The sequence below is a fragment of the Phalangium opilio genome, unplaced genomic scaffold, assembly GCF_054372755.1.
Source record: "Phalangium opilio isolate 3A_F unplaced genomic scaffold, DU_Popi_V2 ptg000209l_1, whole genome shotgun sequence".
Classification (NCBI taxonomy): domain Eukaryota; kingdom Metazoa; phylum Arthropoda; class Arachnida; order Opiliones; family Phalangiidae; genus Phalangium; species Phalangium opilio.
Window position 1 is genome coordinate 9,006,065 of NW_028324217.1, and position 27,786 is coordinate 9,033,850.

The 27,786-nt window shown below is 38.5% G+C and overlaps 1 protein-coding gene across 2 annotated transcripts; it reads left to right on the forward strand.

The window, feature by feature from the left end:
* Positions 1-4,330: 4,330 nt before the first annotated feature.
* LOC149618984 (forkhead box protein K1-like) lies at positions 4,331-27,633 on the forward strand. Of its 2 annotated transcripts, none has more exons than XM_089854884.1 (6): positions 4,331-4,882; positions 16,527-16,763; positions 18,468-18,858; positions 19,008-19,461; positions 19,651-19,800; positions 21,407-27,633. In XM_089854884.1, exons 1-6 carry the CDS (start codon positions 4,524-4,526, stop codon positions 21,868-21,870), a joined length of 2,055 nt encoding a protein of 684 aa, XP_089711010.1. In that variant the 5' UTR covers positions 4,331-4,523; the 3' UTR covers positions 21,871-27,633. The 2 variants fall into 2 exon arrangements, with proteins under 2 accessions (XP_089711010.1, XP_089711011.1); XM_089854885.1 differs by lacking the exon at positions 4,331-4,882 and adding an exon at positions 16,334-16,462.
* Positions 27,634-27,786: the final 153 nt, after the last annotated feature.

Sequence of the window (27,786 nt, forward strand, 5' to 3'; positions counted from 1 at the left end):
TATTCGTGATAAAAATAAAATAAAAGTAACGATAAATTTAATTTACGGAGATAAATATGAACCAAAACAAACGGAAGCTACGATCGAGTCCCACGTGACTAACACTGAACTTGTCACGCTATCATGAGGTGTTTTCAACCAAACGCCCATATCCACTCTCTCTAGGCTAGAGCGGAAAATAAATCGAATCAAAGTACGAGTTTTGCATCGATACAGCAATTTTATTGAGAATCACATGACACGTCGGGATGACGTTATTTTTAACTATAGCAAGCTATACGTTGTTACAAAGTTAATCCTTTTAAGTGGGGAAAAAGGGACCTTGAAATGTCTTATCACTTCATAACAAAATGTAGCCCTTAACTTCGACATCACCTTCACCTATATTCCTTATCTAAAGCATCAATAAACCCAAGATAAACACAAAAACATTTAAATTGCGAGTGTCCCATCAGAAAGAGCTAGGCTTAACTCTAAATTAATTGAAAATACCTTCTTGGGATTATTTTTTCACCTTCGGCGCCGAGGGGCTTATCACTCTTAGATTTTCTGTACACGTTCACCGATTGTGGTTCAGTGTAATGATAGAGAACGTACCATAGGTTTGTCACTCGTTACTGAGAGCTTTTCATGAAGTGACGTAGGTCATAGATTCTCGTAAAGTGACGCCTGGTGAGGCGCTGTCAAGGGCTTAGTACAGACTATATAGAAAGATGGACTGCAAAGCTAACCGAGTGTAGTCAATTCTCGCGTCTTCCTAGAACTATCTCTCAGTAAGTCTAGTGTCATACTTATGGAACATATCTTATGAACTTATGATCGTATGAAATAAACCCTTTCCAAAAGTCGGTTGTAAAGTAGGTTCTGGTGTTTGAAAACCTCCTTTTTAAAACGGAACATCCGTTATGTGACTCAAAAGACATTAGATCATGGAGGAAGAGGGGAAGTTGAAAACAAGGCTTTCCTCGTTCTCCAATCGAGATGCGTACTGTACTCTCACATGTGGGTGGCTAAGAGGGGATAAGTTTCTCTGTGATTAATAGCGAACCTTTATCACGTGCTTTGTAGATAAACTCTTATGCGCCATCTTAGGTTAACAATATCGTGCAATTTCTTTATATTTTTTCAAATTGAGTGAACGTTACGTGCATTTGGAATGTTTAAAGGACAAGTTCAGCAAACATAACACTATACCTTATTAGAACGGCCTTTTTCTAACTGGGGGAATAAAAATTTACAGGGCGAAGGGGTCCTTCAAAAAGCACCGCTAGAGGCAGTGCGAGATGGCTGGCCTCCCGCGTGTAGTGAACTCTGGCTCCATCTGGTGTTGCTTCTTGGCGAGTCGTAGGAACTCCTCCGCCCCTGCGTGTTGGCTTCTCTACAAGTGAAGTAATTACAGGAATGGTCTACATAAAAGGAAAATTATTAAAAAAAAAATTTAATTAGTCTTAAAAACGAGGACTACTGCGCCATCCGCCATTGGTTTAGTGGCGTCTGCTAAACAGAAACTCTTATCCCTTCGAGATTGGTTGAGTTCGGTAAAGTAAGGTAGAGGTAAGAGGTTCGGTTTAGCAGACGCTACTAAACCAATGGCGGATGGCGCAGTAGTAATCGTATTTAAGACTAATTAAATGCTAATTATTTTGTAACAAGATACCATTTTGTATACATATTTACATATTTACATTTTTCCTTTAATATTTAGAAAAAGGCCGTTCTCTTAAGGTATAATATTAAGTTTACTAACCTTTTCCTTTAAATCTGTATTAGAGCTTACTAACATTACGTCTGGCTTTTCTTTCAGAACTTGCTCGTTTCATGTATGACAGAACTAAGGATATTCCAGAGTTTTTACAAAAAAATTTAAACTCCTGCCATTTTCCCTTTAGTTTGCATATCCCCGTAGTTATAAATGGTCCATAAGAAGTTAAGTTGCACTGTCCAGGGTAAGCTTTAAAAGATTACGCGTAGTGAGTTTAATGCAGCCAAAAGGTACAGTGCGCAAGTCGATTTCACGGAGTGACTGGCCCCTCGTTCATCATATGGTAAAAGTAGATTGTTAGCGGGAAACTCAATTATTACGTCATGGCGTTTACCAATGGGTCCATTCGCGTTGGTAGCCAGGAAGGATTAAATAACCAATGAAATCGTGAAAGCATAAGTTTATAAGATATCTTCCATAAGTATGACACTTCCTATACTTTAAAATGCTAGAGAATTACTGAGAGCTAGTTCGAAAACGACACGCGAGAATGGACTACACTGAGTACACTCGGTTAATTTTGCAGTCCATCTTCCTATTTAGTCTGTACTAAGCCTTTGACAGCGCCTCACCAGGAGTCGCTTGACGAGAATCTATGACGTTTCACCCACGTCACTTCATGACAAACTCCAGTTTGTACCCAGTGTCAAACTTATAGAACGTATCTTATGAACCTATGTTGAAAGTTAGTAAACAGTAAACGACCAAATTTTCTAGTGGTGGGACATCTCAATTTAGAACTTTATTTGAAACAATTACTTCAACAGTAATATAGTAATAATATAATTTTCACAAATCAAGGACAGAAAGTGGCTACAAGTTTCCAATATGTTTACGGAAGTTTCGAGTTTCAATTCCTTATATTAAATAATTCACCCAGGTTTTGGATATTCTTATTTTATTAAACCTGAAACCACTCAAAATAGGCAGAAAATCTGAAGAAATGGAAAGAAAAAAGGCCCGATGTTATTGAAAACTTGTCATTTAAGATTATGGAATCGTAGCAAAAAATTCTAAATGATAAAGCTCGACCACTCGGTGATAAACTAATAAAATCGCAACCAAATAATTCCTACACTTCCTAAAACTTCCGGTAACTTAAATTACTCAATTCAAGATCACTTCACATAACAGGAAATTATGAAATCAATGTTTCAATTATTCAATAAACAATAGTTATGTAATTTCCACCTAAACGTTAATTAATCAACACAAAATAATGGCTCTAAATCATCAGAAATCGTATACAAAACAGACGCAAATTAAACAAATTCAAAACATACAAAAACTATCTTCATAATTATCTATCAACCGTGTATCCAAAAAACACGTACATTTCATCTCCCTCCCTATAGTCTCTCTCTCCCCAGTAGTTCAGTCAAAACATTACCCGCCAAAAATGTAAACAAACTGCCTTCCACCATATATATCCGTGCAGCCGACGTACGGGATAGGAACGGTTTAAAAGAAGAGGGGGCTGGACATCAGGGAAAAGCAAACTTCCAAATCTTCCACCTCTAACATGTGGGAGGGAACTTGGAGGACAGTTGTGGTGTGAAATAAGATTGGGAAGCCAGGAGGGGCCCTAACTATTCTACCTTCTCAAACCCCACATTCCACCCAAACAAGAGACCCGGAGGGTAGGGTGGCCACTGGCCAGTCATACTCAAAACATAACACACACGTTATCTATTTATCCCCCCCTCGCTCCCAAAACACCAAAAATGTCTATCGAAAACTTTAGTTGTAGATCTAAAACAAAAACAGACCAATCGATAACAAAAACAATTGATAATATATAATAACAAGTACAACGTCACAAACTATTTAGGAGAGGTTTAGGCCTAATTAAATAAACAGATCCTGCGAGACCATATTCATTTATATTCTAAAAATAAAATTATCCGTGTGTATAATGAACAGGGGGGAATAACAATACAAGAACGTTTCCACGCTTTCCTATCGTGTGTTTACAATCCCAATTCTGAGTTATTTTTCTCTCACTCGGTACTGTAAAATTTGAAAGGACCAATCAGAGACGGTTACATCGTCCTTGGAGGTCCCAGCAACGCGCACCGGATTTAACTTCAATGCCAAAAGGACTTAACTGAATTTCCATAGACTAATGACACACTGGGATTGTAAAACTATTGCGGGGAAACTTTTCAGTTATTAAAGTGGAACTTGAATAATTGAATTAGATAAACATTATTTCAATATGTAAATGAGTCGATAAAGCTCCATATAATGAAAATATTAGAAATCTCAAGATGATTCTTGTCAAAGATAATTTGGTTTAAAAATCTAAATATAAAAATGTAAAACACAACCACAAAGACCGCATATCAAATCATAAAATTGTTTTCGAAGAATTAAATCAATCTTACAAAAGTTCTATATGAAAGCATTTAAGCCTGATTAATTAATTATGATACGCCATAAAATTTGTCTCTTTAATTAGAAAATAGAACGTGCCTTGGATGTGTAAACATAATAAAAATAAAAAAGAAAAAAAAAGCAATGACGAAATATTTGAAGTTAAATGGTTTTGCCTTTCAAGCCCATTCATTGATTCCCGGTTAGCGAGCCAGCAGAGAGTTGAGTTTTCTCCGCTAAGCTAAGCCGCTTTCAGCGTGTCTAGCGGTCGGCCATTTTATATTGATAAAAAAGCGGAGGGGTTTCGCTGTTTTTCGAGTCGGTGTTATTGGCGAGTTTATCGCGGAGCGTTAAAACTTAAAATTATTAGGTTAAGGGCTCCTTAATGTCGGTCAACTATAAAGATTCGGAAGGCGACGCTTGGGCCCTTTTAGCCCTAAAATCGGCCCCCGCCAGCCCCTCCAAAGTTCAATGGAGCCCCGAGCCAAAAGCCGCGGCGATCGGGCGGCTCGAAGGCCGGGAATTCGAGTATATGATCCGGCAACGGCGTATCGTCATCGGCCGTAACAGTAGCCGCGGTGGGGTTGACGTAAACATGGGGCACTCCAGCTTCATTTCACGGCGGCATTTGGAAGTTTTTTTCGAAGCTTACCATTTTTACATGATTTGCAATGGGAAAAACGGAGTTTTCGTCGATGGCGTTTTTCAACGCAAAGGAGCACCGCCTTTACAGCTACCCAAAACGTAAGTACCCCGATTTCTTAAGCCTTAAAACACGAGGGGGAACCGTAATCCCGTTCGTTCCTAAACGGGGAATCGCGCCATGATGCTAGCTAAGCCTTGGCTAATATTTCATCCTCCCTTGAAACTTTAGACTTTCATGTTGCAAAAATACTATTAGCATTAAGTTTTCGTGTATTGATTATAGTTTGTTTACAAACAATAGTACCAATTTGACAGATAAAACCTAAATAAACAATTTAAAGGCAAATATATAATTTCGAAATTATTCTTTTTGAGGCAAGCCATGCGGTCGTCTGTTAAGCCTAATTGTTCGTTTATTATTGGAACAGCCGTTCATGCTTAGTAGTACCAGTACCGAGACTTGTTTTCGTTTAGAGGTCAAAGATCAAAATAGACGTTATAAAATGTAAACAAACTTTCTATTAACAATTAATTTAGGACAATATTAATTAGGCAGAACTTAATAATAACATAAATAATTATTATGATACGACGTTTAAAATTTAAGCCTTTCTTATCTAGAAGTAGAACACGAGTATTTTTCGGTTTTTAAGGGGGCCAGTTTAGGGGTTTTGTTACGTTACAAACATTAGTAGAAGAGATTGAAGCCATGTCGTGGCGTGCGAGTTGCAACTAGACCAGCCTCAGATAGTATAGACGGCCGTTTAGCGGGCGAGCTAAAATTAGGTCACTGGCGCCATTGAGCCCAAATGTAAACAAAAGGATCTATTACGTTCTTTTCCTACCGTAAGGGGGGGGATGTAATACGCACCCCTCCCCCTTTTAAATAGGCTCAAGTTGCAAATGGCGTTATAGAAATAACCTTTTAATGGTTTGAAAGAACTCTTTTAAGCCTTCTCAAGGTTAATATCGCTTTAGCCTTGTAAAGGTATTGTAATTATTTATCAATATTTTCGGTTTATCGATTGTAAAGAGTTCTTTTTTGCCAGTGCCCTAATTACACTTAAGTTTTAATTTTTTATAACGAAATACAGTCATGTTAAGGGGGCATAACTAAAGATGTTATTTCAAAAAAAAAAAAAAATAAAAAATTGCCAGTTTTAAATTTGCAAACGATATTGACTTTTTAAAGGGAGTATTAAGGTCGTAAAGCGTGTCTTTTGCCAAGGCCTAAAATAGGCTTACGTTTTAATTTTTTATAACGAAATACAGTCATGTAAAGGGGGCATAACTAAAGATGTTATTTCAAAAAAAAAAAAAATTGCCAGTTTTAAATTTGCAAACGAGATTGACTTTTTAAAGGGAGTATAAAGATCGTAAAGCGGCGTGTCTTTTCCCAAGGCCTAAAATAGGCTTGTTTTATTTTTTTTATAACGAAAGTCAGTTACGTTAAGGGAGTATAACTAAAGGTGTTTTGTCGAAACTGAACCAGTTTTTATGTAAAAGTTTATTTGCAAATGATATTGAATTTTTAAAGGGAGTATAAAAGTTGTTAAACGTGTCTTTTGCCAAGGCCTAAAATAGGCTTAAGTTCTAATCTTTTGGAATTAAAGTCGGGTACTTCAAGGGGGCATAAATAAAGGTGTTATTTCAAAAATTAACCAGTTTTATGGAAAGGTTTTAAATTTGCAAACGATATTCACTTTTCAAAGGGAGTATAAAGAAGCATGTCTTTTGCCAAGGCCTAAAATAGGCTTAAGTTTTATTTTTTTTTTATAACGAAAGTCAGTTACATTAAGGGAGTATAACTAAAGGTGTTTTTTTCAAAAATTAACCAGTTTTTGTGGAAACTTTTAAATTTGCAAACGATATTGAAATTTTAAAGGGAGTATTAAGATTGTTAAGCGTGTCTTTTGCCAAATCCTCAAATAGGCTTAAGTTCTAATTTTTCTAGAACCTAAGTCGGGCACTTCAAGGGGGCATAAATAAAGGTGTTGTTTCAAAAATTAACCAGTTTTATGGAAAAGTTTTAAATTTGCAAACGATATTGACTTTTTAAAGGGAGTATAAAGATTGTAAAGCGTGTCTTTTGCCAAGGCCTAAAATAGGCTTAAGTTCTAATCTTTTAGAACCCGAGTACTTGAAGGGGGCATAAATAAAGGTGTTATTTCAAAGATTGACCAGTTTTTGCGGAAAGGTTTTAAATTTGCAAACGATATTGACTTTTCAAAGGGAGTATAAAGAAGCGTGTCTTTTGCCATGGCCTAAAATAGGCTTTAGTTTTATTTTTTTTATAACGAAAGTCAAGTCACGTTGAGGGGGCATAACTAAAGGTGTTTTTTCAAAAATTAGCCTGTTTTTGTGGAAAGGTTTTAAATTTGCAAACGCTATTGACTTTTAAAGGGAGTATAAAGAAGCGTGTCTATTGCCAAGGCCTAAAATAGGCTTAAATTTTTTTTGTAACGAAAGTCAAGTCACGTTGAGGGGGCATAACTAAAGGTGTTTTTTTCAAAAATTAACCAGTTTGTGTGTAAAAGTCTAAATTTGCAAATGATATTTACTTTTTAAAGGGAGTATAAAGATCGTAAAGGAATTTTTTTCCAATAAAATTAATATGGTTTTTGTGTAATTTTTTACGTTTGCAACCGATATTGACTTATTAAAGGGAATATAAATATTGTAAAGGGACATGGCAGGTCGTTCCTTTTTCAAGCTTCTAATAGCTTTAACAAACGTTAGGCCAGGTCAAGGCCAGTAACTTTCGATACTATTACCCTTCTTCCATTCGTGTTCTGCGCGTACAACTGGGCTTTTCGTGTAGTTGTGAGTGGTTTGCCGTCAGGGCTCAGCCGAGGGGCTAATCACTCTTAGATTTCCTGTACACTTATTATAGGTTACGTGTATTGATTTTATCAGGGCTTTTATTAGAAGACTTTTAAAGAGCACACTTAAAGCAGGGATAGATATAATTTTAGAAGTAGGAATGGAGAACGGTTAGTATTTCAGTCCGGCTCATAGACCACCCAGTATGGAGCCCCTCCCTCCAATACGTAACGAAAATTATAAATTACCTTATTGGCTGGCTCACTTAACTACGTTTTGATGACGTTGCTGACGGGGACGGCGAAAAATACGCAATAGAGTAATGTCAGTTCTACGTACGCAAACGTCATACCCTTCTATCTCTTAGCTCAGTGTCATCCCCCTACCAGGCGCGTACACTACAGTATCCCCTCTTACAAAAGCGCGCCTAGAGGGAGGGATACACAGTCTACTCCCCTCTCTACCGACACTACTCTATAGGGACTTGGCAATTCGGGCTTAACTCCGCCCCCAGCGCCATTATGGTATGTTATTTTTTAACAGAATGAAAGCTATATAAGCCCCTCTTCCTGGTATGTTTTTTAGCACTAGTGGAAGGTAGCCTGACGTTGCATGACGTAGTACTGCCAAGTCCTTATTCCTTTTTACCTCTGTCACTAAAACCCGCCTCTTCTTTCATACCCCCTGTTGCGGTGAAGGGGGGTCCGGGACTTTAACGCGCGCAGATTACTCTGTTCTCCATTCTTACTTCTAAAATTGAATCTATCCCTGCGTAAAGTTAAAAGATTAGCCTAGGGATACCCGAAAGTAACCTGGCCTCCTGGTGTAATTGGTATCAATCCTCCTTGCCCGAAAAAAACAAAAATGTATTTAACTAAATAACTTTAATTAATCAATTTCTACTTTAATTTAATTTATATTGCAAATAGTGCCAAAATAGTTGGAAATATCGCTTAAAATATAATAAAACTTGCCCTAAAGTAGGCTTAACCTTCGATCAAAAACGACCCCTTTTTGTCAAAAACCTTTTCTAAACACGCAAACCCTTTGAATCCATCCATAGAATGGTTGTTGAGGTAGCGGTAACCCCTCCCACCACTACACGCAATCCATATATTATGTCAGAAATACAGTAACACAAAGTTACAAAGTTACAAAAAATATCAAAAGGGTCTGGTAACCAACTGCTCTCACATTTAGAAATCGTTTACGAGCTAGCTAATTTTTCCTCCCACCCATATTTGGGGAGTTTTCCCTTACTCAGCGGGAAATGGAAGAGACGAACGAATGCCCGCTGTCGCTTCTAACCCTTCCCAACCAGGGTTCATACAAACCGGGAAAACCTGGAAAAATCGGGGAAATAAATATTTGACAAAAATCTCAGGGAAAACTCAGGGAAATAATAGTTGACAAGAGGGTTCATACAAACTTGGAAAAATGAGGGAAATAAATAGTTGACAGAAATCTCAGGGAAAATTCAGGGAATAAACTGTTGATATTACAGGGTTCATACAAACCTGGAAAAATCAGGGAAATAAATAGTCGACAAAAACCTTAGGGAAAACTCAGGGAAATTTCGAATTTTTAGTAAAATTCAGGGAAATCAGGGAAATTTGCGTCAAACAGGGGCCGAGTAATTAAGCGAAATGTTCATAAACATCCCCTCCGTAGGATTAACATTACACTAAATTTCGGAGGCACATAACTCTGGTTATGTTAGAGATACGGGGATGCCCTTTGATTATGTAATAGTCCTATTTACCCCCCCCCCCTCCTTCGTTAACATTTGCTCCATAGGATACTCAATTTTGGGGAAAACCTGGAAATCTCAGGGAAATTTGTTTTCTAAAAGTTGTATGAACCCTGCCAAGCCGGTAACCATCTTATATATTCCACCCTGTACAGGGTTCGTAACGAACCTGGAAAAGTTGGGGGTTTGAAAAATGGGGGAATAAGTAGTCAGGGATTTAAAGTTCTTTTCTTAAAATGTCAGGGATAGGTCATAGATTTCGTTTAGTATATCAAACCTTCATTGCTAAATATGCAGGGTTCGTACGGAACCTGGATAAGTCAGGGATATGGAAAATAGGGAAATAAGTCAGGGATAAAAAAAAATTCCTAAAAAGTCGGGGATATGTCAGCCTTTGTCAGGGATTTCGTTTGGTATACCATAAGAGCCAGGTGTGAAAAGTGGGCTCTGGTAAATACCTTAAAATGGTCAGGGATATTGTGAAAATTTGGTCAGGGATAACCTGGAAAAGTCAGGGATTTTCAATGTAAAAATTTCGTACGAACCCTGTATGTAATGCATATTCAGAATTGTTTCCCGAATTTGACCGAACTGCGCATGGTTGGTAACACTAGGGAAATTGAGGTGTTAAAAGTGGGTTGGTTGAGTTTTTTCCAAGGTTGGGTCCGAAGCCTGTTAAAAACGTACCATTCTAAACCCCCAATAACATTTTAGCTTTATGTATAACCCCAAATTAAAGGCCGAGTTTCAACGAAAAGGGTTCTTGGGAACTGAAAACCGACCATCGAGACTAACAATGAACATTTTCGAGTCCCCGCTGAGGCAAAACTTGAGGGGTTAATGTAATAGACCATTTCGGAAATTACATACAAAGAAACAAACACGTGTTTGAGGCCCCCATTTGGGGCCATCTCCTTCGCGCCAAGGACCAACGCTAGATAGAGGCTAGCCAACTCTCACTGCAACTAGCGGCGCTTCTTGGCGAGAGGGAGAAAACCCCGATGGCGACCTCGCCCCTGTGTGTAATTTCCGAAATAGTCTGTTTGGGGAAAAACCCAGTAAATCGAGTCACTGATAACTTCAAGTTTATAACCTCTCTATGTTATGTTTATCCAACGTAAATAAAAATGCTAAGCCTAAATTGCTTAGAAAAGCCTTTTACTTTCATTTAAGATCGGGCCTTTGCTAATGCTAGTGGAAAAGTAAGAGTAGAAGTTATTATTGACAACCCAATGAAACTTTGTATATCTTTTCCGATAAAGTCGGTTGGTGGTGGTGGGAGTCTTTTTAGGCTTAGCTAAACAATTTTTAGCGTTCAAACTATTTTGTTTTCGTTTTTCGAAACATTCCCCCCCCCCTTTGGTGACTCCCTTCTGCCGGAGAGATACTTTAGAAGTAAGCCACTCCCCCTCGAGTCTGTTAGCAGTTTAGTATGTTTTTTTTTTATATTTTTTGTACCTCTTTCATTAATCTACTAACCCCCTTTTTTCTGCCCCCCTCCCCGTTCCCGGCTGGTGCTAGACCGCTAGTATAAACTTTATGACGTCAAACCTTGGACCGACCAATAGGATGGTTTGTTCGCACTTATTATGTAAACAACAAAACCCAACGACTCTTTCTCCCTCTTTCTCTCTCCCCAAAGGCTTAATTAAATAACGTGTATCTACATTGAACGCAAATTAATAAGGGTGGAGTTTTCTACTAGTATTTAAGGACGTATCTGTATAATGGTTTGTCTTTCGTAAGCCTCGACCGCAGTAGTTAAAGGGGTCGGGCATTTGGCGGTGTGGTTTTTGTTCTGATCTGATGCCATACTCTTAAATCACTACCCGTCGTCTGCTTAGTTGCATTGCTGGTATGACGTCGTTAGGTTAGTAATAAGAAGTATTTGGGGCATTTTAAATTGGTTTTTTAAATAAAAAATTCTAATGAATGACGTTTTGTACAAGTACTCAAACATGACCTAAGTGTTTTTAAGTACACTGAAACCCCCTTTGACCTGACTACACTAGAGGGAGCGGGCGAAGGGACCGAAATCTTCTACATAGCATCTTCCCCCACTCTCATAAAGTTATCCACTATTCTAGGTGGAAATCGCCATAGGTTTTGTAACCTTAGTGTCAAAAAGAGGCGGTTTGGAAATGACGTGTTTACCCTTTATGTCCGACCCCTCGGTTATCGCCGCTTTCAACAACGTCAAAATTTTGAATAATTTGTTAGGGTGCTCCACAGATTAGGAAATATTAATTATGCCCTGGAACTAATTTCCGAAAGGTCAAAGTTGGGGACCTTAACCCTTGATTTGAAGTTGTTGCGATCTTGTAAAATGCTACTTTGTGGTTTTTACGCAGGCTTATCTACAGCATACGTTTTATACATTTCGTAATGGTGTTTTGTTACGCAAAACGAAGAAATTATTGAGTTTAAGAAACTTACCGAAAACTTGAAGCGCCCTAGACGTTTTAAACTTAATTTTTACAATATCGTGTGCGAATCAAGAAGTTTTCAGTTTGAAAATTAAAAATAATCATGAAAAGCATCTTTTAATTTTTTCGGGGAAAATTTTGGGTTTCTTTGGACGATTTATTAAAACTATGGCAGGGTTCGTACGGAACCTGGATAACCTGGAAAACCTGGATAAGTCAGGGATATGAAAAATAGGGGAAAAAGTCAGGGATAAGTCAGGGATTTAAAACATTTTCATAAAACGTCAGGGATATGTCAGGGATTGCGTTTGGTTTATCAAACCATGCTTCGAGCAAAGCTAAATATGAGACAGGTGTGATGAAGTGGGCTCTGGTAAACACCCTAAAATGGTCAGGGATATTGCCAAAATTTGGTCAGGGATAACCTGGAAAAGTCAGGGATTTTCAATATAAAAATTTCGTCCGAACCCTGTATGGACTCATCGGAGATATTCTTTGAGCGTCTGAGTTTAGCCTATAATTACAATTGAAACCCTGTAGGCTAGGAGATAGCAACCTGACGGTCCTGACCCCCGCGCCTTACAAAGAGCACTTTGGATTGTGTGGAGGAACCAAAGAGAATACACCGAGAGGAGCAGAAACTTTAGCCTTTCACCAGGCTTTTGAAAAGGCCGGCCATGGTTTTGGAGTAACTAGATCCGGTTTTTGTTGATTGGCTAAGCAGCGACGCCTTTTATTGGTTAAATTATGTCGGCTGCTTAATTTTGGTGGTGGCAAAGGGTTGATCTCTGGGTTGACCGTTGACGTACAAAAGGTAATTTCTAAGCAGACAACACGGTCACGTGAACAACCGGAACTAGTTTCTCCAAATTCAGAGCCGGTCCCTATTTACAAAGTTTCTCCTCCTCTTGGTATATTCTCTTTGGAGGAACTAAGATTCCGGACATAATTTTCACCGCCATACTGGTGGGTTGAAACTTTCCAATATATCTGCCAAAACTGTGGTAAGACTTGGGAGGGTGTGACGTGTACTACTCGGCCAACTGAAAGCTCTCTACTTAAAACCGAAACCTAAACGAAAAATAACCTAAAGTCGTAAACCCAACCTTACTTTAAAACCATGAATACTATAGCTTGCCGTCTTATCTACCCTTTTCAATTGGTCTAAAGGACTTTGGTGGACTGGTAACTTTGAAGCCCTGTCTAACGTCTTTGGATCTCGTCAATTATGTGAGAAGAATTATGGATCTCTTTCGCGATTCTACAAGATGTCAGTAGAATTTATTAAATTGGTATTATCATCACCTTACGAAGAAATGGTTAACGAGAAAGCTCTGATAATATGATATAATCCAACATAAGTTTACAACATATGTTCCAAAAGTATGACACTTCCAACACTTCGTAATGCTAGAGACAACTCGAGCTAGTTCGAGAACGACAAGCGAGAGTTGCAGTCCATCTTTTCCTATTTAGTCTGTTCTAAGCCTTTGACAGCACTTCACTCACCAGGCGTCGCTTTACCCTGAATCTATGACCTACTTCAATCACTTCATGACAAACTCCAGTTTGTAACCAGTGACAAACTTATTATGGAACATATCTTACGAACTTATGATTCCAAGCAAACAATCTATACAACACGCGACAACGATTCTGTAACTGTAACATTATATCACAGATGTTTTACGAGCCATTGAAGTGTGTAAATACCGTTAGCTAGAATAACGAAATATCAAAGGGTTAAGCGAGGGGGTAGACACTTGAGAACTCAGGTGTACAATATGTCTTGAACTCAATGTACTGTCAAAGCTGAACTCTGAGTTCCGAAGGCTTTGAACTCAATGCACTGTCAAAGCTGAACTCTTTTGAACTCTGGTGTACACAGAAATCCAAAGTGTCTACCCCCTCGGGGTTAAGTAAGCCTATAAATAAATAACTTTCACATTTCGCGTGTGAACAAGTCATAATGTGATCTAGACCTTAAGCCAAACGTTGCTTGGCGAAAAATAATAGTTAAAAAAAAACTCCTAGCTGTTTGTGTTCGTTTTGGCCTTGGCTCGAAATGTCGAAATCGGCTTTTTTCTTTGCAGTTGAGTTTACGTTATCGGTCGACGACACTTTAACCTGGCAACGAGGAGTATAAGCGTCTGTAAAATGGGCCCTTCTTTTAATAGCGCTGTCTCGTTAGCTTGTTGCCGAGTCAACGCGGATTTTTTTTTTATTTTGCGTGGTAAAGTTCTTTTCAATCTGTTGCCAAGCGCACTTTGAAATCGACTCCCAAAAAGGGCGCCATTTTCGACCCTAGCGGAATCGGGAAGAGACTGGTTTGTTTACATTTTGTCAAGCGGGTAAATTTTTTTTAGCCTATCGCGTTTTCAGTGAGTGGGTTTCGCGAAATAATATTAATCCCGGAAAATTGTGTTTTGCAATTTCTAATACCAACATGGTTCAATTTTATGCTATGGATTTTGTTTATTTATAATGAGGGTGTATGCGTTTAGCAAATAATGTCTGTCAATACTTATTATTTTGATTTTTTGACAAATGTTTATGTTTATAGTCTAGGAAAATGTTTGTTTTTGACGTCTTGGGGCAAACTAATTTTGAACATAGGCTGGATTTTATTTTTAATTGGTTGAACTAGAAGTTTTCAAGTTCAATACTAGCTGGGTTCTAGTGTATGTTGGGTCATACTGCTTTGAGGATAGGCTGAAATTTACATTTTCACCAACATTCTGGCACCTATATCTCTGAAACGTGTTTAGTCGTGTAATTAAACACCCCTTCGACGTATACACCTGCTCGTAATGCAGTTAGAGAGACACCCTTTCGCCGTTTACACACGCTCATAATGCTTAAAGAGACACCCCTTCTCCGTTTACACCCGCTCGTAATGGAGTAAGAGAGACACCCTTTCGCCGTTTACACCCGCTCGTAATGCAGCGAGAGAGAGACCCCCTTCGCCGTTTACACCCGCTCGTAATGCGGAGAGAGAGAGACCCCCTTCGCCGTTTACACCCGCTCGTAATGCAGCGAGAGAGAGACCCCCTTCGGCGTTTACACCCGCTCGTAATGCAGCGAGAGAGAGACCCCCTTCGGCGTTTACACCCGCTCGTAATGCAGCGAGAGAGAGACCCCCTTCGGCGTTTACACCCGCTCGTAATGCAGCGAGAGAGAGAGACCCCCTTCGGCGTTTACACCCGCTCGTAATGCAGCGAGAGAGAGACCCCCTTCGGCGTTTACACCCGCTCGTAATGCAGCGAGAGAGAGACCCCCTTCGGCGTTTACACCCGCTCGTAATGCAGCGAGAGAGAGACCCCCTTCGGCGTTTACACCCGCTCATAATGCAGCGAGAGAGAGACCCCCTTCGGCGTTAACACCCGCTCATAATGCAGCGAGAGAGAGACCCCCTTCGGCGTTAACACCCGCTCATAATGCAGCGAGAGAGAGACCCCCTTCGGCGTTAACACCCGCTCATAATGCAGCGAGAGAGAGAGATCCCCTTCGCCGTTTACACCCGCTCATAATGCAGCGAGAGAGACCCCTTCGCCGTTTACACCCGCTCATAATGCTTAAAGAGACACCCCTTCGCCGTTTACACCCGCTCATAATGCTTAAAGAGACTCCATTGTCGTTTACAAACGCTCATAATGCTTAAAGAGACTCCCTTGTCGTTTACACCCGCTCATAATGCTTAAAGAGACTCCCTTGTCGTTTACAAACGCTCATAATGCTTAAAGAGACTTCCTTGTCGTTTACACCCGCTCATAATGCTTAAAGAGACTCCCTTGTCGTTTACACCCGCTCATAATGCTTAAAGAGACTCCCTTGTCGTTTACAAACGCTCATAATGCTTAAAGAGACTCCCTTGTCGTTTACACCCGCTCATAATGCTTAAAGAGACTTCCTTGTCGTTTACAAACGCTCATAATGCTTAAAGAGACTCCCTTGTCGTTTACAAACGCTCATAATTCTTAAAGAGACTCTCTTCGCCGTTTACACCCGCTCATAAGGTAGAGAGACACCCCTTCGCCGTTTACACCCGCTCATAAGGTAGAGAGACACCCCTTCGCCGTTTACACCCGCTCATAATGTAGAGAGACACCCCTTCGCCGTTTACACCCGCTCATAATGTAGAGAGACACCCCTTCGCCGTTTACACCCGCACATAATGTAGAGAGACACCCCTTCGCCTCTTACACCCGCTCATAACGCAGTGAGAGAAACCCCCTACGCCGTTTACACTCGCTCATAATGCAGTGAGAGAGACTCCCTTAGTCGTTTACAAACGCTCATAACGCAGTGAGAGAGACTCCCTTAGTCGTTTACAAACGCTCATAACGCAGCAAGAGAGCGAGAAACTCCCTTCGCTGTTTACACCCGCTCTTAAAACCGAAACCTCTTGAAACCCAGCTTCAATTTTCGCAAATAGTTTCTTTGTTTGGGGACAATTTGTTTAGGATTTCGTTGAACTTGATAAGTTATCTCGTAAAACTAGCAAAACAAATAACATACACCACTTTTCCAGGGTAATCTTTCGAAACAACTGAAAAAAATAAAATTTATTTCCTCTAAACAAAACGCTATCACTTCAATTACTACTTAACTTTGATCATTGTTTCAGTGTAAATGTATTTCTTTCTAGGTTTCTTCTTTTTTTTTTCAATAAGTTAAATGGTATTTAAACTATTTAATTTGCATAATTATCTAATTTCACTTTTTTTTAATTGTTAATTTTCAGATGCGTATTTCGTTTCCCGAGTACGAATATCAAAATTCAGTTTCAGTCACTAGTAGGAGAATCAAGTTCACCCATCAGAGCTCATAATTTAGGACTGGGAGATCTAACGTCAAACAGTAGCGGGGCTTCAAGCCTAGCTATGCACAAACCCATCATCGCCCCTCTTAAAATCAACATTCCCGAGCCCGATGCCAATAATTTCGCATCGCCCATACCATCACCTACTGGTACAATAAGGTAATTATCATTATCTTTCAACATTATTACTTGGCGTTTCGTTTAGTGACCCGTGTTCGCGACGAATCGTGTTTAAGGGCATAGTTTGTACACCGGGACTTGGTCTCAGCCCTCTTAACCTTTATATAAATCCACAATGAGCTCAAGAATGGAAAGTACTTCCTTGGAGCTAAATTCGAGCTCAAGCTCAACTATTTTTTATAATTGAAGGAATGAACTCACAGGGAGCACGCTCTTAAATCGAGCAGGCTCATAGTAAGAATTAGCTTCACTCGGACAGAAGAATTCCATCCATTAGAAAGCTTAGCTCCAAGCTCTTGCTCAATTTATTAAACTAAGCTCAGTTTGTGACATACGAGCTCGGGCTCAAGCTCTAAAATGTTTTTCATGAACATCGTGGTTCGTTAGTTTATCAATTATTTAGAAGTACCTCGTTCAATTAGCCTTATTCCTGATCAGCGCCACCTACCCATAGCGGCGACTTTGAGAACTACTGTAAGCGGCAAGCCAATCAGATATCGCTAAAATCTGGTGACGTCATTTTTGGTAAGACCCGAGAGTGCCCGTCAGTGACGTCACCAGATTTTAGCGACATCTGATTGGCTTGCCGCTTACAGTAGTTATCAAAGTCGCCGCTATGGGTAGGTGGCGCTGATCAGGAATAAGGCTAATTAGCTTTCTTCGGCAAACCCTTGGCAGACAAAATTTGAAAGACGTGACAACCACCTAAAAACAGTCAAGGGGGCTCATTCGCTAAGTACTGTACACTAGTCAAGATAACGAAAATTGTTTACTAACCGCGTTGCGCTTAGACACCGTCACACATTTGAGTATGGTGTTCAACAATGCTTATACCAAGTCGACTCGCTAGTATTCGTACTTTAGTCGAAACACCCCAAACATTCTTGGCGCAATGATTCAGCCATAAATGGTACCAGAAGTATATAATACTTCTCTTCGAGAGAAGTGTACCACAAAGCGGGGTAAGTGTAACGTCATTCTTCCCAACATCGGAACATTTGGAGCAAGGTTACTAAACCGAATCACATACGCGATAAATAGTTCCCTCGTCATTAGTCTATTTGCTTTAAACTATTTGGCAAGACGCACTTGTGGATTTTTGTCTCACCCCAAGACGAGGTTAGGGAGTTGATTGCTGAGGATTTAGTACCAAACAGTTATAGAATTCACCTTACGGTGCGATGCCCATCTGTAGTTTGATGAGCGGGAGAGCAAACAAAAAGGGTGAGCCTGGGAAGAATGACGTTACATAACTAATGTATTAAGATGATGCAGAGTGGCATCCTTCTTCTATTATACCCTTCTGATGGTACGAATGAGCCAGACTTCTAGAGCAAATGCAATTTTGCTAACCCTTGAATGCAGTTACGTCTGATTATACATTTACTCTGAGAATTGGATGTTAATGTGTAAACCATAAAGGGACAACATTTATTTGAGCAGATGAACCGAAAAATCCCCGTCTTACAGATCCCATGTAGCTGTTTTATGATTTCCTTAACACTTCCAATCATAATAATATCAAAATAAACAATACAAAGGTGCATCGATAATTGCAGAAAGCTTATTTAAGTTGCAAAGCGATGCTTTTAGCTACCCCAAGACCCTTTCAAGATTGTTCATTGAGAACTTGACCTTGCTCTTGCAGTCGGACAACATTTGAATGCTTAAAATTCGTTTCAGTGCGGCCAATTCATGTCCGACAAGTCCTCGGGGTGGAACTCATCGGCGTAACTTTGCCAGTGAATTAACTATAAACTATGATAGTTACGAGGAGAAACAAGCGGTCAGCGCGTCATCAACCGCTTCGAACGCAAAAAATAGCGAATCTAAAGCCGCAAACAACAACAACGTCAGTTCGAGTGAACCCACTTCGACGAGTAAAAATAATTCTGGGAATCAAAATAACGCGGCGCAACAAGCCAGGGACGACCAAAAACCACCATTTTCCTACGCGCAGTTAATTGTACAAGCCATCTCCTCCGCATCGGATAAACAGTTGACACTGAGCGGGATCTACGCTTATATTACGACAAATTATCCTTATTATCGAACAGCTGATAAAGGGTGGCAGGTAATTGACGTGGACATATCAGTACTACGAATGTTTTCGCTGTGTCTGTAGCGATAGGGCTCACAAGTAGCCTTCCCAAGAGGGATGTAAAACATTCTTAGTACTTACGTAAATATTACCGTATTCTAATTTCGGGTTTTACTCCAAAGAATTCAATTCGTCACAACTTATCGCTGAATCGATACTTCATGAAAGTCCCACGATCCCAAGAAGAACCCGGTAAGGGTTCGTTTTGGCGCATTGACCCACAATCGGAATTGAAGCTAGTCGAGCAAGCGTTTCGTCGTAGAAGGCAGAGAGGCATGCCTTGTTTTAGAGCGCCATTTGGTTCGGGATTATCTTCCAGATCGGCTCCGGCATCACCCAGTCATAGCAGTTTCAGTAGCGGTTTAGTTACCCCCGATTCACTTTCTCGGGAACCGAGTCCGGTACCGGATAACGAAGCGGCTTCGACCGGAGACTCGCGGACTGTCTCACCCACATATTCACCCTCTCCGTTGGGACCACCTCCACCCCAAACGGCGGGAACAGTGGCCTATTTGACAGTGCCAATTATGGATGGAGCTAAAATGAGCAGCTATAACACGTCACCTGGTTCACCTTGTGAGTCTTGACTTTCATTAGACGCATGCATGCTCCGTAAAACTGAACATTTTTTTTTTTAAATTTTGAATCGAGAGTTCACAAAATTAAAATTCACAATTTTTCGTTATACGTTTTTTTATAAAGGAATAAAAAGTTTTATTCAAATGATTAAACGATATATATATTTCTTTCCAAATTGTTTCGTAGGCAATGTACAACACGTAACTACCACTACAAATGCGAAACAACAGAAAATCTTAGTAACTGCTCAAAATTCAATTGGTCAACCTAGTATCGCATTGACATCAACCAATGGTGTCTCTGCGGCTAATGGATCGACAGATAGAACTGAATATGGTTAGATTAATTTAATTTAAAATATATTAATAATTAATTAAATTGTTACTTACTTCCCCCTAAGTTTCTAATGTGGTTTTCACTTGCTAATAAAAATGTGCACACGAAACATTCTGCTTATCTTACAGTCTAATTAAGTTAATTCATTTTGCACCAGTGATTTAATATAATATGGCTCTGTGATTCAACGGGACTTCAGAGTTTAGGCCTATTTTACATGAACTTTAAAAAAAGGGCGCATAATAGGGAAGTGAAGTGTGACATTATAATGTGCTGACTGATACCTAATCAATGAGCAGTTATAAGTAAGGCATTCGCCACAATTGCGTCTCTGAAACGAGTTCAAATGTGACTACTCAATAGACCATTCCAGGGTTCGTATGGAACCTGGATAACCTAGATAAGTCAGGGATATGAAAATTAGGGGAAAAAGTCAGGGATTTAAAAGTTTTTCCTAAAAAGTTAGGGATAGGTCAGGGATTTTGTTTGGTATACCAAACCATGCTTCGGGCAATGCTAAATATGAGACAGGTGTGATGAAGTGGGCTCTGGCAAACACCTTAAAATGGTCAGGGATATTGGCAAAATTTGGTCAGGGATAACTTGGAAAAGTCAGGGATATTCAATGTATAAATGTCGTACGAACTCTGCATTCCTGTAATGCCACAGGAAAAGCAAACAGCACGGGAGACGGGCCGCCATAGGAGTATATTTCCCTCGCGCTAAGAAGCACCGCAAGCGGCAGTGTGAGTTGACTAGCCTTCCACTTGTAGCGAACGCGAGCTCCATCTTGCGTTGCCTCTTGCTGGGTTCGTACACGACCTGGAAGACCTGGAAAACCTGGAAAAGTCAGGGAAATTGAAAATGGGCCTAAAATGTCAGGGAAATTGAAAATGGACCTAAAAAGTCAGGGAAATGCCAGGGAAAAATATATTGGAGGGAAATTTAAAGCCTGGATAGCAGTACAAGGGTGACCAGAAAATGTGTCGTCTGAGATTTGACCAGAGCCCCAAATTCGCGGAGCTCGATTCGCTCGCTCCGGTTATTACTTTGATAGAGTTACATTTAAACACAATCATTGGCTAATTTTTATAACAAAACTCGTGCAAAAATGATTCAAGTGAATTTAGATTGGTTTTCATATGTGTTCGCCATGTACGTTATTGCAAATGGTCAGCGAAATTTGTGGAATTTTGTCAGGGAAAACCTGGAAAAGTCAGGGAATTTAATTTCGAAAATTTTGTGCGAACCCTGTCTTGCCGCTAGGGCGTCCCCTCCCCTGTGCGTTGGTTTCTCTGCAAAAATTGAATCGAATGGTCTATAGAGAGTTTAGAAAATTTATCAAGTCTTGTGCGAAAACATGAAGCACCCTAGATGTTCTACGCTTTATTTCCGTCAATTCGATCTTTTGTCTGGAGCTCTAGGTATTTTTTGATCACTTTAAGGTCTTAAACCCTCTTTTAAAGTAAGCCCAGCGTTCTTCTCACAATTTTTGTTACTTTTACTTTAACCGCAGATGAAATTTCCCTCCACTTAGAAACTTTGGGGGGAATTAAAATAATGTGCATTTTGAATTGTTTAAATCACTTTACTTTCCGTGACACAGTGAAAACGAGTAGCGGTGGCGAATTATTACGGAAACCTCAAGCGGATTCAACAGGGTCAAATAGAGCTCGGTCTCCGATGCAACAACAGCAGCAACATATTCAGTTGCAGTCAAGCGTGATAGTGCAAGCGTCTGCCGGAGGTGTTCTAACGCAAGGACAGGGTTATCACGGTGGTACACCTTTAGTCGCCATGGTTACCATGCCCGGAGCGTCCGTCATCACCCAAGGTGGACACATTTACGGCAACGTCGCCTTTGTTACCCAAACGGAGAACAACAACCATAACAAAAATGGGGCGACTGCGACAACGGCGGAGGTCACCGAAATATCAAATGGCCAAGTAAAGTCTATCAAAAGACCCAACGCGGAAACGGTGCAGGAAGATAGCTCGGACAATTTAGATAGTAAAAGGTCGCGGAAAGGTCAAGAGGATAGTGCGGAAATAATGGAGAACGTTTCTTAGGTTTTTAAAATGAAATTAATTTTTAGTTTATAAAAACAAATTAAATTAGGCATATATTTACTATTAATTAAAACAAATTATCATTAAACTGATATACTACCCCCCCTCCTCTTCCCCCTTTTTTCTCAACTATTTTTCATAATAATTAGAATCCCAGTCTTTCGTTACGTGAAGGTTTTTTAACAAAGAATAATTCAATAGTTTCTCCATGGATAAAGAATGCGCGTGAGGAAATTTGTTTTCACGCTATGGGATAGGCAACTCCCTATCTCGGGCGACAGCTTATTCTGTATATACTCTGTTACAACATCGGATGTCAGCACGCGCAAAGCTAGGTCTCTATGTAACGTAGCTTTGTACGTGCTGTCAAGAGACAAAAAACTTCAAATACGTGTGAAATTACCTACAGCCTACTACACGTATTTGAAACTAAGGCCTAGAGGTCCGTGCACTCGAGCTAAAAAACTCGCGGATATTTTAAATCCTGAAGATCCTGAAGTTTTTAGTCTCTTGACAGCACGTACAAAGCTACGTTACATAGAGACCTAGCTTTGGGCGTGCTTACATGCGATTCTGTAACAGAGTATATACAGAATAAGCTGTCGTTCGAGATAGGGAGTTGCCTATCCTGTAGAGTGAAAACAAATTTCCTCACGCGCATTCTTTATCCGTGGTTTCTCATTCTCAGGGAATATGTTTTTATAGACTAATAAAGATTGCAAACGAAGTAAATAGACTACCAACTTACCTACAGTTCGGGAGAACTACTTTCCCCCGCTTCATCATCGTACATGCCGTTTTAAAACATCCTCCCTAGCTCTGCGTACGTAGTTGGGGATGAGTTAATTCGTTAACGATGAAAATTCACAAGGCAGATCTATGAAAGTGCAATATATCGATTGGCCAAACCTTCCAATGGGTTTAATATTTTACAAAATGATTAGAGTACATCCTAATTACCGATAAAAGTACAAATTTATCCAAACCTCAATAAGCATGCAGCGTTTCAGTGGACCTATACTTAATTAGCCACGCATTTGAGTTAGGCTTAGAAGTTAAACAATTTATTTAAATTTGAAATGCAATTTTAATACTTTTCCTTAAAGAACCTTCACGTAATTAATCCTTTAATTATTTTATAAAAAAATTAATAAAAAATTAATTAATTGAAAAAGAAAAAAAATCTCAAAACTTGCGCACACTGAACAGACTGGTTAAAGATACGAAGCAATTGGGGAAACAACTGTGATGTGAGAAGGATAATCTATTTTTGCGGAATAAATTAAAGGAAAATAAATTTATCAAATTGACTGATTGGTATTAGGAAATAAATTGTACATTTTTGGGAACGAGAAAATAATAAGAGATTGTTAATTAATTAATTAATTAAATGAGTGTGTAAAATATGGAAGTAATTGGCTTAATAGGGTCTAATGGTGAAAAAAAATGATATTAACAAATTATAATGGACTATTTTCTGGACCAGCGAATTAGGTCAGAAACGTAGCCTCATTTTCGAGGCAAAAAAAAAAACAATTTTAAGAATTCTTTACCCTCTATTAGTAAATAATAAGAATGTAATGTCATCCAAAGGTTTATCAATTTTAATTAATTAAATTTAAACTATTAATTATAAAAGTTACCATGGTCTTTTAATGTAGATGGTCCTAATCGCTTGAATCGACTCTTTTCTTCGTGAAAGGTGTTTATCACAACGCCATCTAGTTTTTCAAAGTTGCGTAATTTAATTTAAAATGCAGGGTGTTACCAAAAAGGTTGTACTGTGGGTTCTATGAGGTGATTTGGAGTCGAAGATGTTCTGTGACTTTTTGCCACATGGGACACCATTTACACTTAACGTGTTTTATGGATGACCCCTTAATTTAAATTACGAAATCCAAGTACAATGCTAATTTTATTAATTAAGGTGCAAAATGTTTTATCATAAAATATTTCCCACTCAAAATCAAACACCTGTTCTTTGGTAGGACTCCTACCACCCCTTTTGGAAATTGGAACCTGTTATGAATTAAAATCGTGTAGAAAAATTACATATTATAAATCTCTAATATAAGCCTTTCACTATATTATGCAAATATGAATTATATGCAGTAATATAAAATGAACAGATAAGTTAGCATCTTCTGTTTGTAGCGCCACCTACTGTCGAAACATTTGCATGAAAGAGATAAGAGCGCAATATGACCATCTACGTAAAACAACCATGATAAAACTATCAAAATCTATATTAATATTAAAAACACTTGGCAAAATTTTACTTTAACGAGAGTTTCATCATCGAAGGAGAGAGCTTTGTCTGATGTATAATATCACTAACGCATCGCTGAAATAAAAGTTTAAAGTTCACTCCTTCGGTGGTCTCCTGAGAGTTAGCTATGAACTAAATTGAATTAATTTAAAATTATAATTATAATTATAACACCGAGACTAAATTTGTTTTAAGTTATGTACGGAAACTGGAAAATGAATTATGTGATTTCCTCCGCAGTAGGCTTTCGAAGGTGCTAAGTTAGTACAGTGTGTCTTTTTTTTTTCTTTCAATTTTAACTCTGTTACGTTACAAAAGCCTTTTGTATCATAAGAATGAATGACAATATTTCCTTCCCATCGGTGCGGTCGATCAATTAAACGATATTTGTTAATGGCGGCGGAAAAGTCACCAATAAGCTTTAATTAAAAAAGTTAAAAAACAAAATAGGAATTTCACATGATTTTATTAATAGAGTAAAGAAACTGACTGAAAAACGTGTTGCGCACTAGATGTTCCAAATTTCGTTAGAACATGTTATGAATTATTCACAATTTCAAATGAAAACCAACATAAATTTGAAAAGTCTTATGCTTAGACTTAGAGCTCTAGACGTTTTAAATTTCACCAGAATATTTATTAGTTAAACCTAATTTGAAATTAAAATCTTATGTTAATTATTAACTTATTATACAATTAAGTTTACCATTTTACGAGAACATGTTTTAAATAAAATTCGATCAACTTTCAAAAATCTTAGAGCGTTAAACGTTAAGTTGCTGTGGAAGTTCTCCATTTCACAAGAACATGTATTAAAAATTCGATGGACTTGATAGAACATTAGCCATGGATGAAGGATGCGCGTGAAAAACATTCGACGCTCTACAGGATGTGCAACTCCCTATACTGAAAAGTAGACAAGTCGATACTAGCGCCGCCTGGCTACCGGCGCTGGAAACCCTCGCGGGAAAAATAAAAAATACTTGACATAAGAAAAAAAAACACGCGCTACCATCCGATTTTTTTCCTTAGCGTCGTCTGCTAGAAGCAAAACAGACGGATTTTTTCTTATGTCCAGTATTTTTTATTTTTCCCTCGAGAGTTTCCAGCGCTGGTAGCCAGGCGGCGCTAGTATCGACTTGTCTACTTTTTAGTATAGGGAGTTGCACATCCTCTTGAGCGTCGAATGTTTTTCACGCGCATACTTCATCCATGCATTAGCATTATTGCACAAGTCTTCAAATTTCACGATTACATGTACGAGTTATTTGTAAAAAAGAAGTTGAAAAATCTTACGTTACGTTACGTTACGTCTAGAGCGCTAAACATTATTAATTATACAAGTTTTTCAGTCAATTTATTTAACTCTCAAATTCCTTTGGTTGACATTTAAAACAAATCAAATTATTGCTAAATAATTAACTAAAATATATTTAAATCCCCCTTTTCCCTTGTTTTCTTCATTTTAGGTAAAAAAAAAAAAAAATAACCAATTTTCACATGAAAAAAAAAATCATTATCGTTTTTCTAATTCATAATTCAAATAAAAAATAAATATAAAAAAACCTCATTCATTATTCAGATTCAGAAATAAACGAAACGAAATGCAGTTTGCGACTATTTTAGTGCCATCCGAAGATAACCACAAGAAACTTTATCTCATAAAGTCCGTCTCTCCTCAGAAATAAAACATAAAACAATTGCATTAATACCTCACATTTTTCGTCAAGAAAACTTAATGAAGATTTAAATTTAAAAAAGACATTAAAAATTACAGGTTTAAAAGAAATTATTCGTTAAAACTCCCTACAATTCATTTCTTAGTTTCTAATTAGAAATTTTCGGAATTTTTCTTAATTTTCTTACGAGGGTAAATTAATATTAAAATGAATTAATTTTTTTTTGTATCGTTAATGTTAAGTTTCAATGTAGTTCTTTACATTCATGGAGTATTATCAACTATTTTAAAAACTGCAGTGGTAATGCAATGCCACCACGTATAACGCCATGGATTGTACGTATCATAAGAAAAAAATGTTATAGGTTCATATACGTTAGACTCTTCGAACATTTTCATTTACTACTTTAGAGAGCTCGAAGTTTGTTTTATAAACATAGCTCAAACGCTGTTGAGAGCGTATTTTGAGCTCAATTTGAGTGCAAATTCGCAGAAATTTCTTCAGAATAGACCATTAGATTTAATTTGAGAAGTAGGAATGGAGAACGATTAGTATTAACTTCAGTCCGACTCATAGCACAGTATAAAGCCCCACCCTCCAACACGTAACGAAAATTTTAAATTATCTTATTGGCTCACTTAAACTACGTTTTGATGACGTTGCTGGCGGGGACGGCGAAAAATATGTAATTCCATTTTACCTCTCTCGCTATGACCCCGCCTCTTCTTTCATACACCCCCCCCCCCCGGTCCCGTGAATTGACGCGCGCCCAGATTACTCTGTTCTCCATTCCTACTTCTAAAATTAAATCGATCCCTTATGTAACAAAGAGGGGGGAGTAAAATTTGGCCTTGCGTACCGCTTTATAGCGCCTGCGCTGTAGGCTTAGGGATCATGAGGAGGCGCAAAGACGGCAAGGGATCAACCCCTTGTATGCTTACCCCCCTTTTTACATCAAAAGGGTCTATTGGCCCTCTTTTAGCTTTTAGACCCCGACAGATAATGGCAGCGCCCATAGAAATACCTCACGTAAATCCCGTATACCCGTTTTTGTATTAAAACCCTACAAACATATTATTGAAGGGAGAGGCCAGAAGGGTGTGGTTTAAGATGACTCCTCCCCTTTCCATGAAAATGGCCACCAACTTTACAGAGGGGGAAGGTTAGTGGGGGCCTGACGTTTTATAGATTGCATTTCGACCCGTTCGCCAACTCCCTATTTGCTGTGAAAACAGTTGTTTACCATATTGCAACATCCATGAACATCTCAAGCTATATACTGATCTTAGAAAGCATACGTTTCGGGAGTCAAACTTATAGGAACCTTTATGTATTTTTTTCTTATGAATGGACCCATAAAATTACTCCCATGTTCGTACGTAACAATTAAATCATTATTAAACTAGTTGTAAGACAATTAAATTGAACATATGGCCAGTCCTCGCAACCATGATCTATTTGCTTTACATTTTCAATATCTGTTGTTATAGTGGTTCAATGACGAAGTTAATCAGAAAAATAATACCTACAGACCATTGGCTGGTGGTGCCTATGATTGGGCATAGGGTCAATTTGAAATGTCGAAATTATTTGGAATTCTTTTTTTTTTTTCTAATTCTAAAATACTAGATAACTATTAAGATAAATTTTATTATCATAATTTTCTTCCTCTCCCCATTTCTGATAATTATGGCTATTTTGTGATTTTTCTCTTTCAATACAAAAGATACTTTAGAGAAAAAAAAAATGTCTAATTGTCAAATTTTTTTGGGGTGTCAAATAAAGTAAAAATTATAATTATCCCCATTACAGAAAGTGTATGTTGTTTTTTATTTATAGTCAATAATAAGTTTACTTAACACGTCACTTATATCATAAGTTTCTAAGGTATGACACTTCCTATACGTCGTAATGCTAGAGACTTACAACTCGAGCTAATTCGAGAACGACACGCGGGAATTGAAGTAC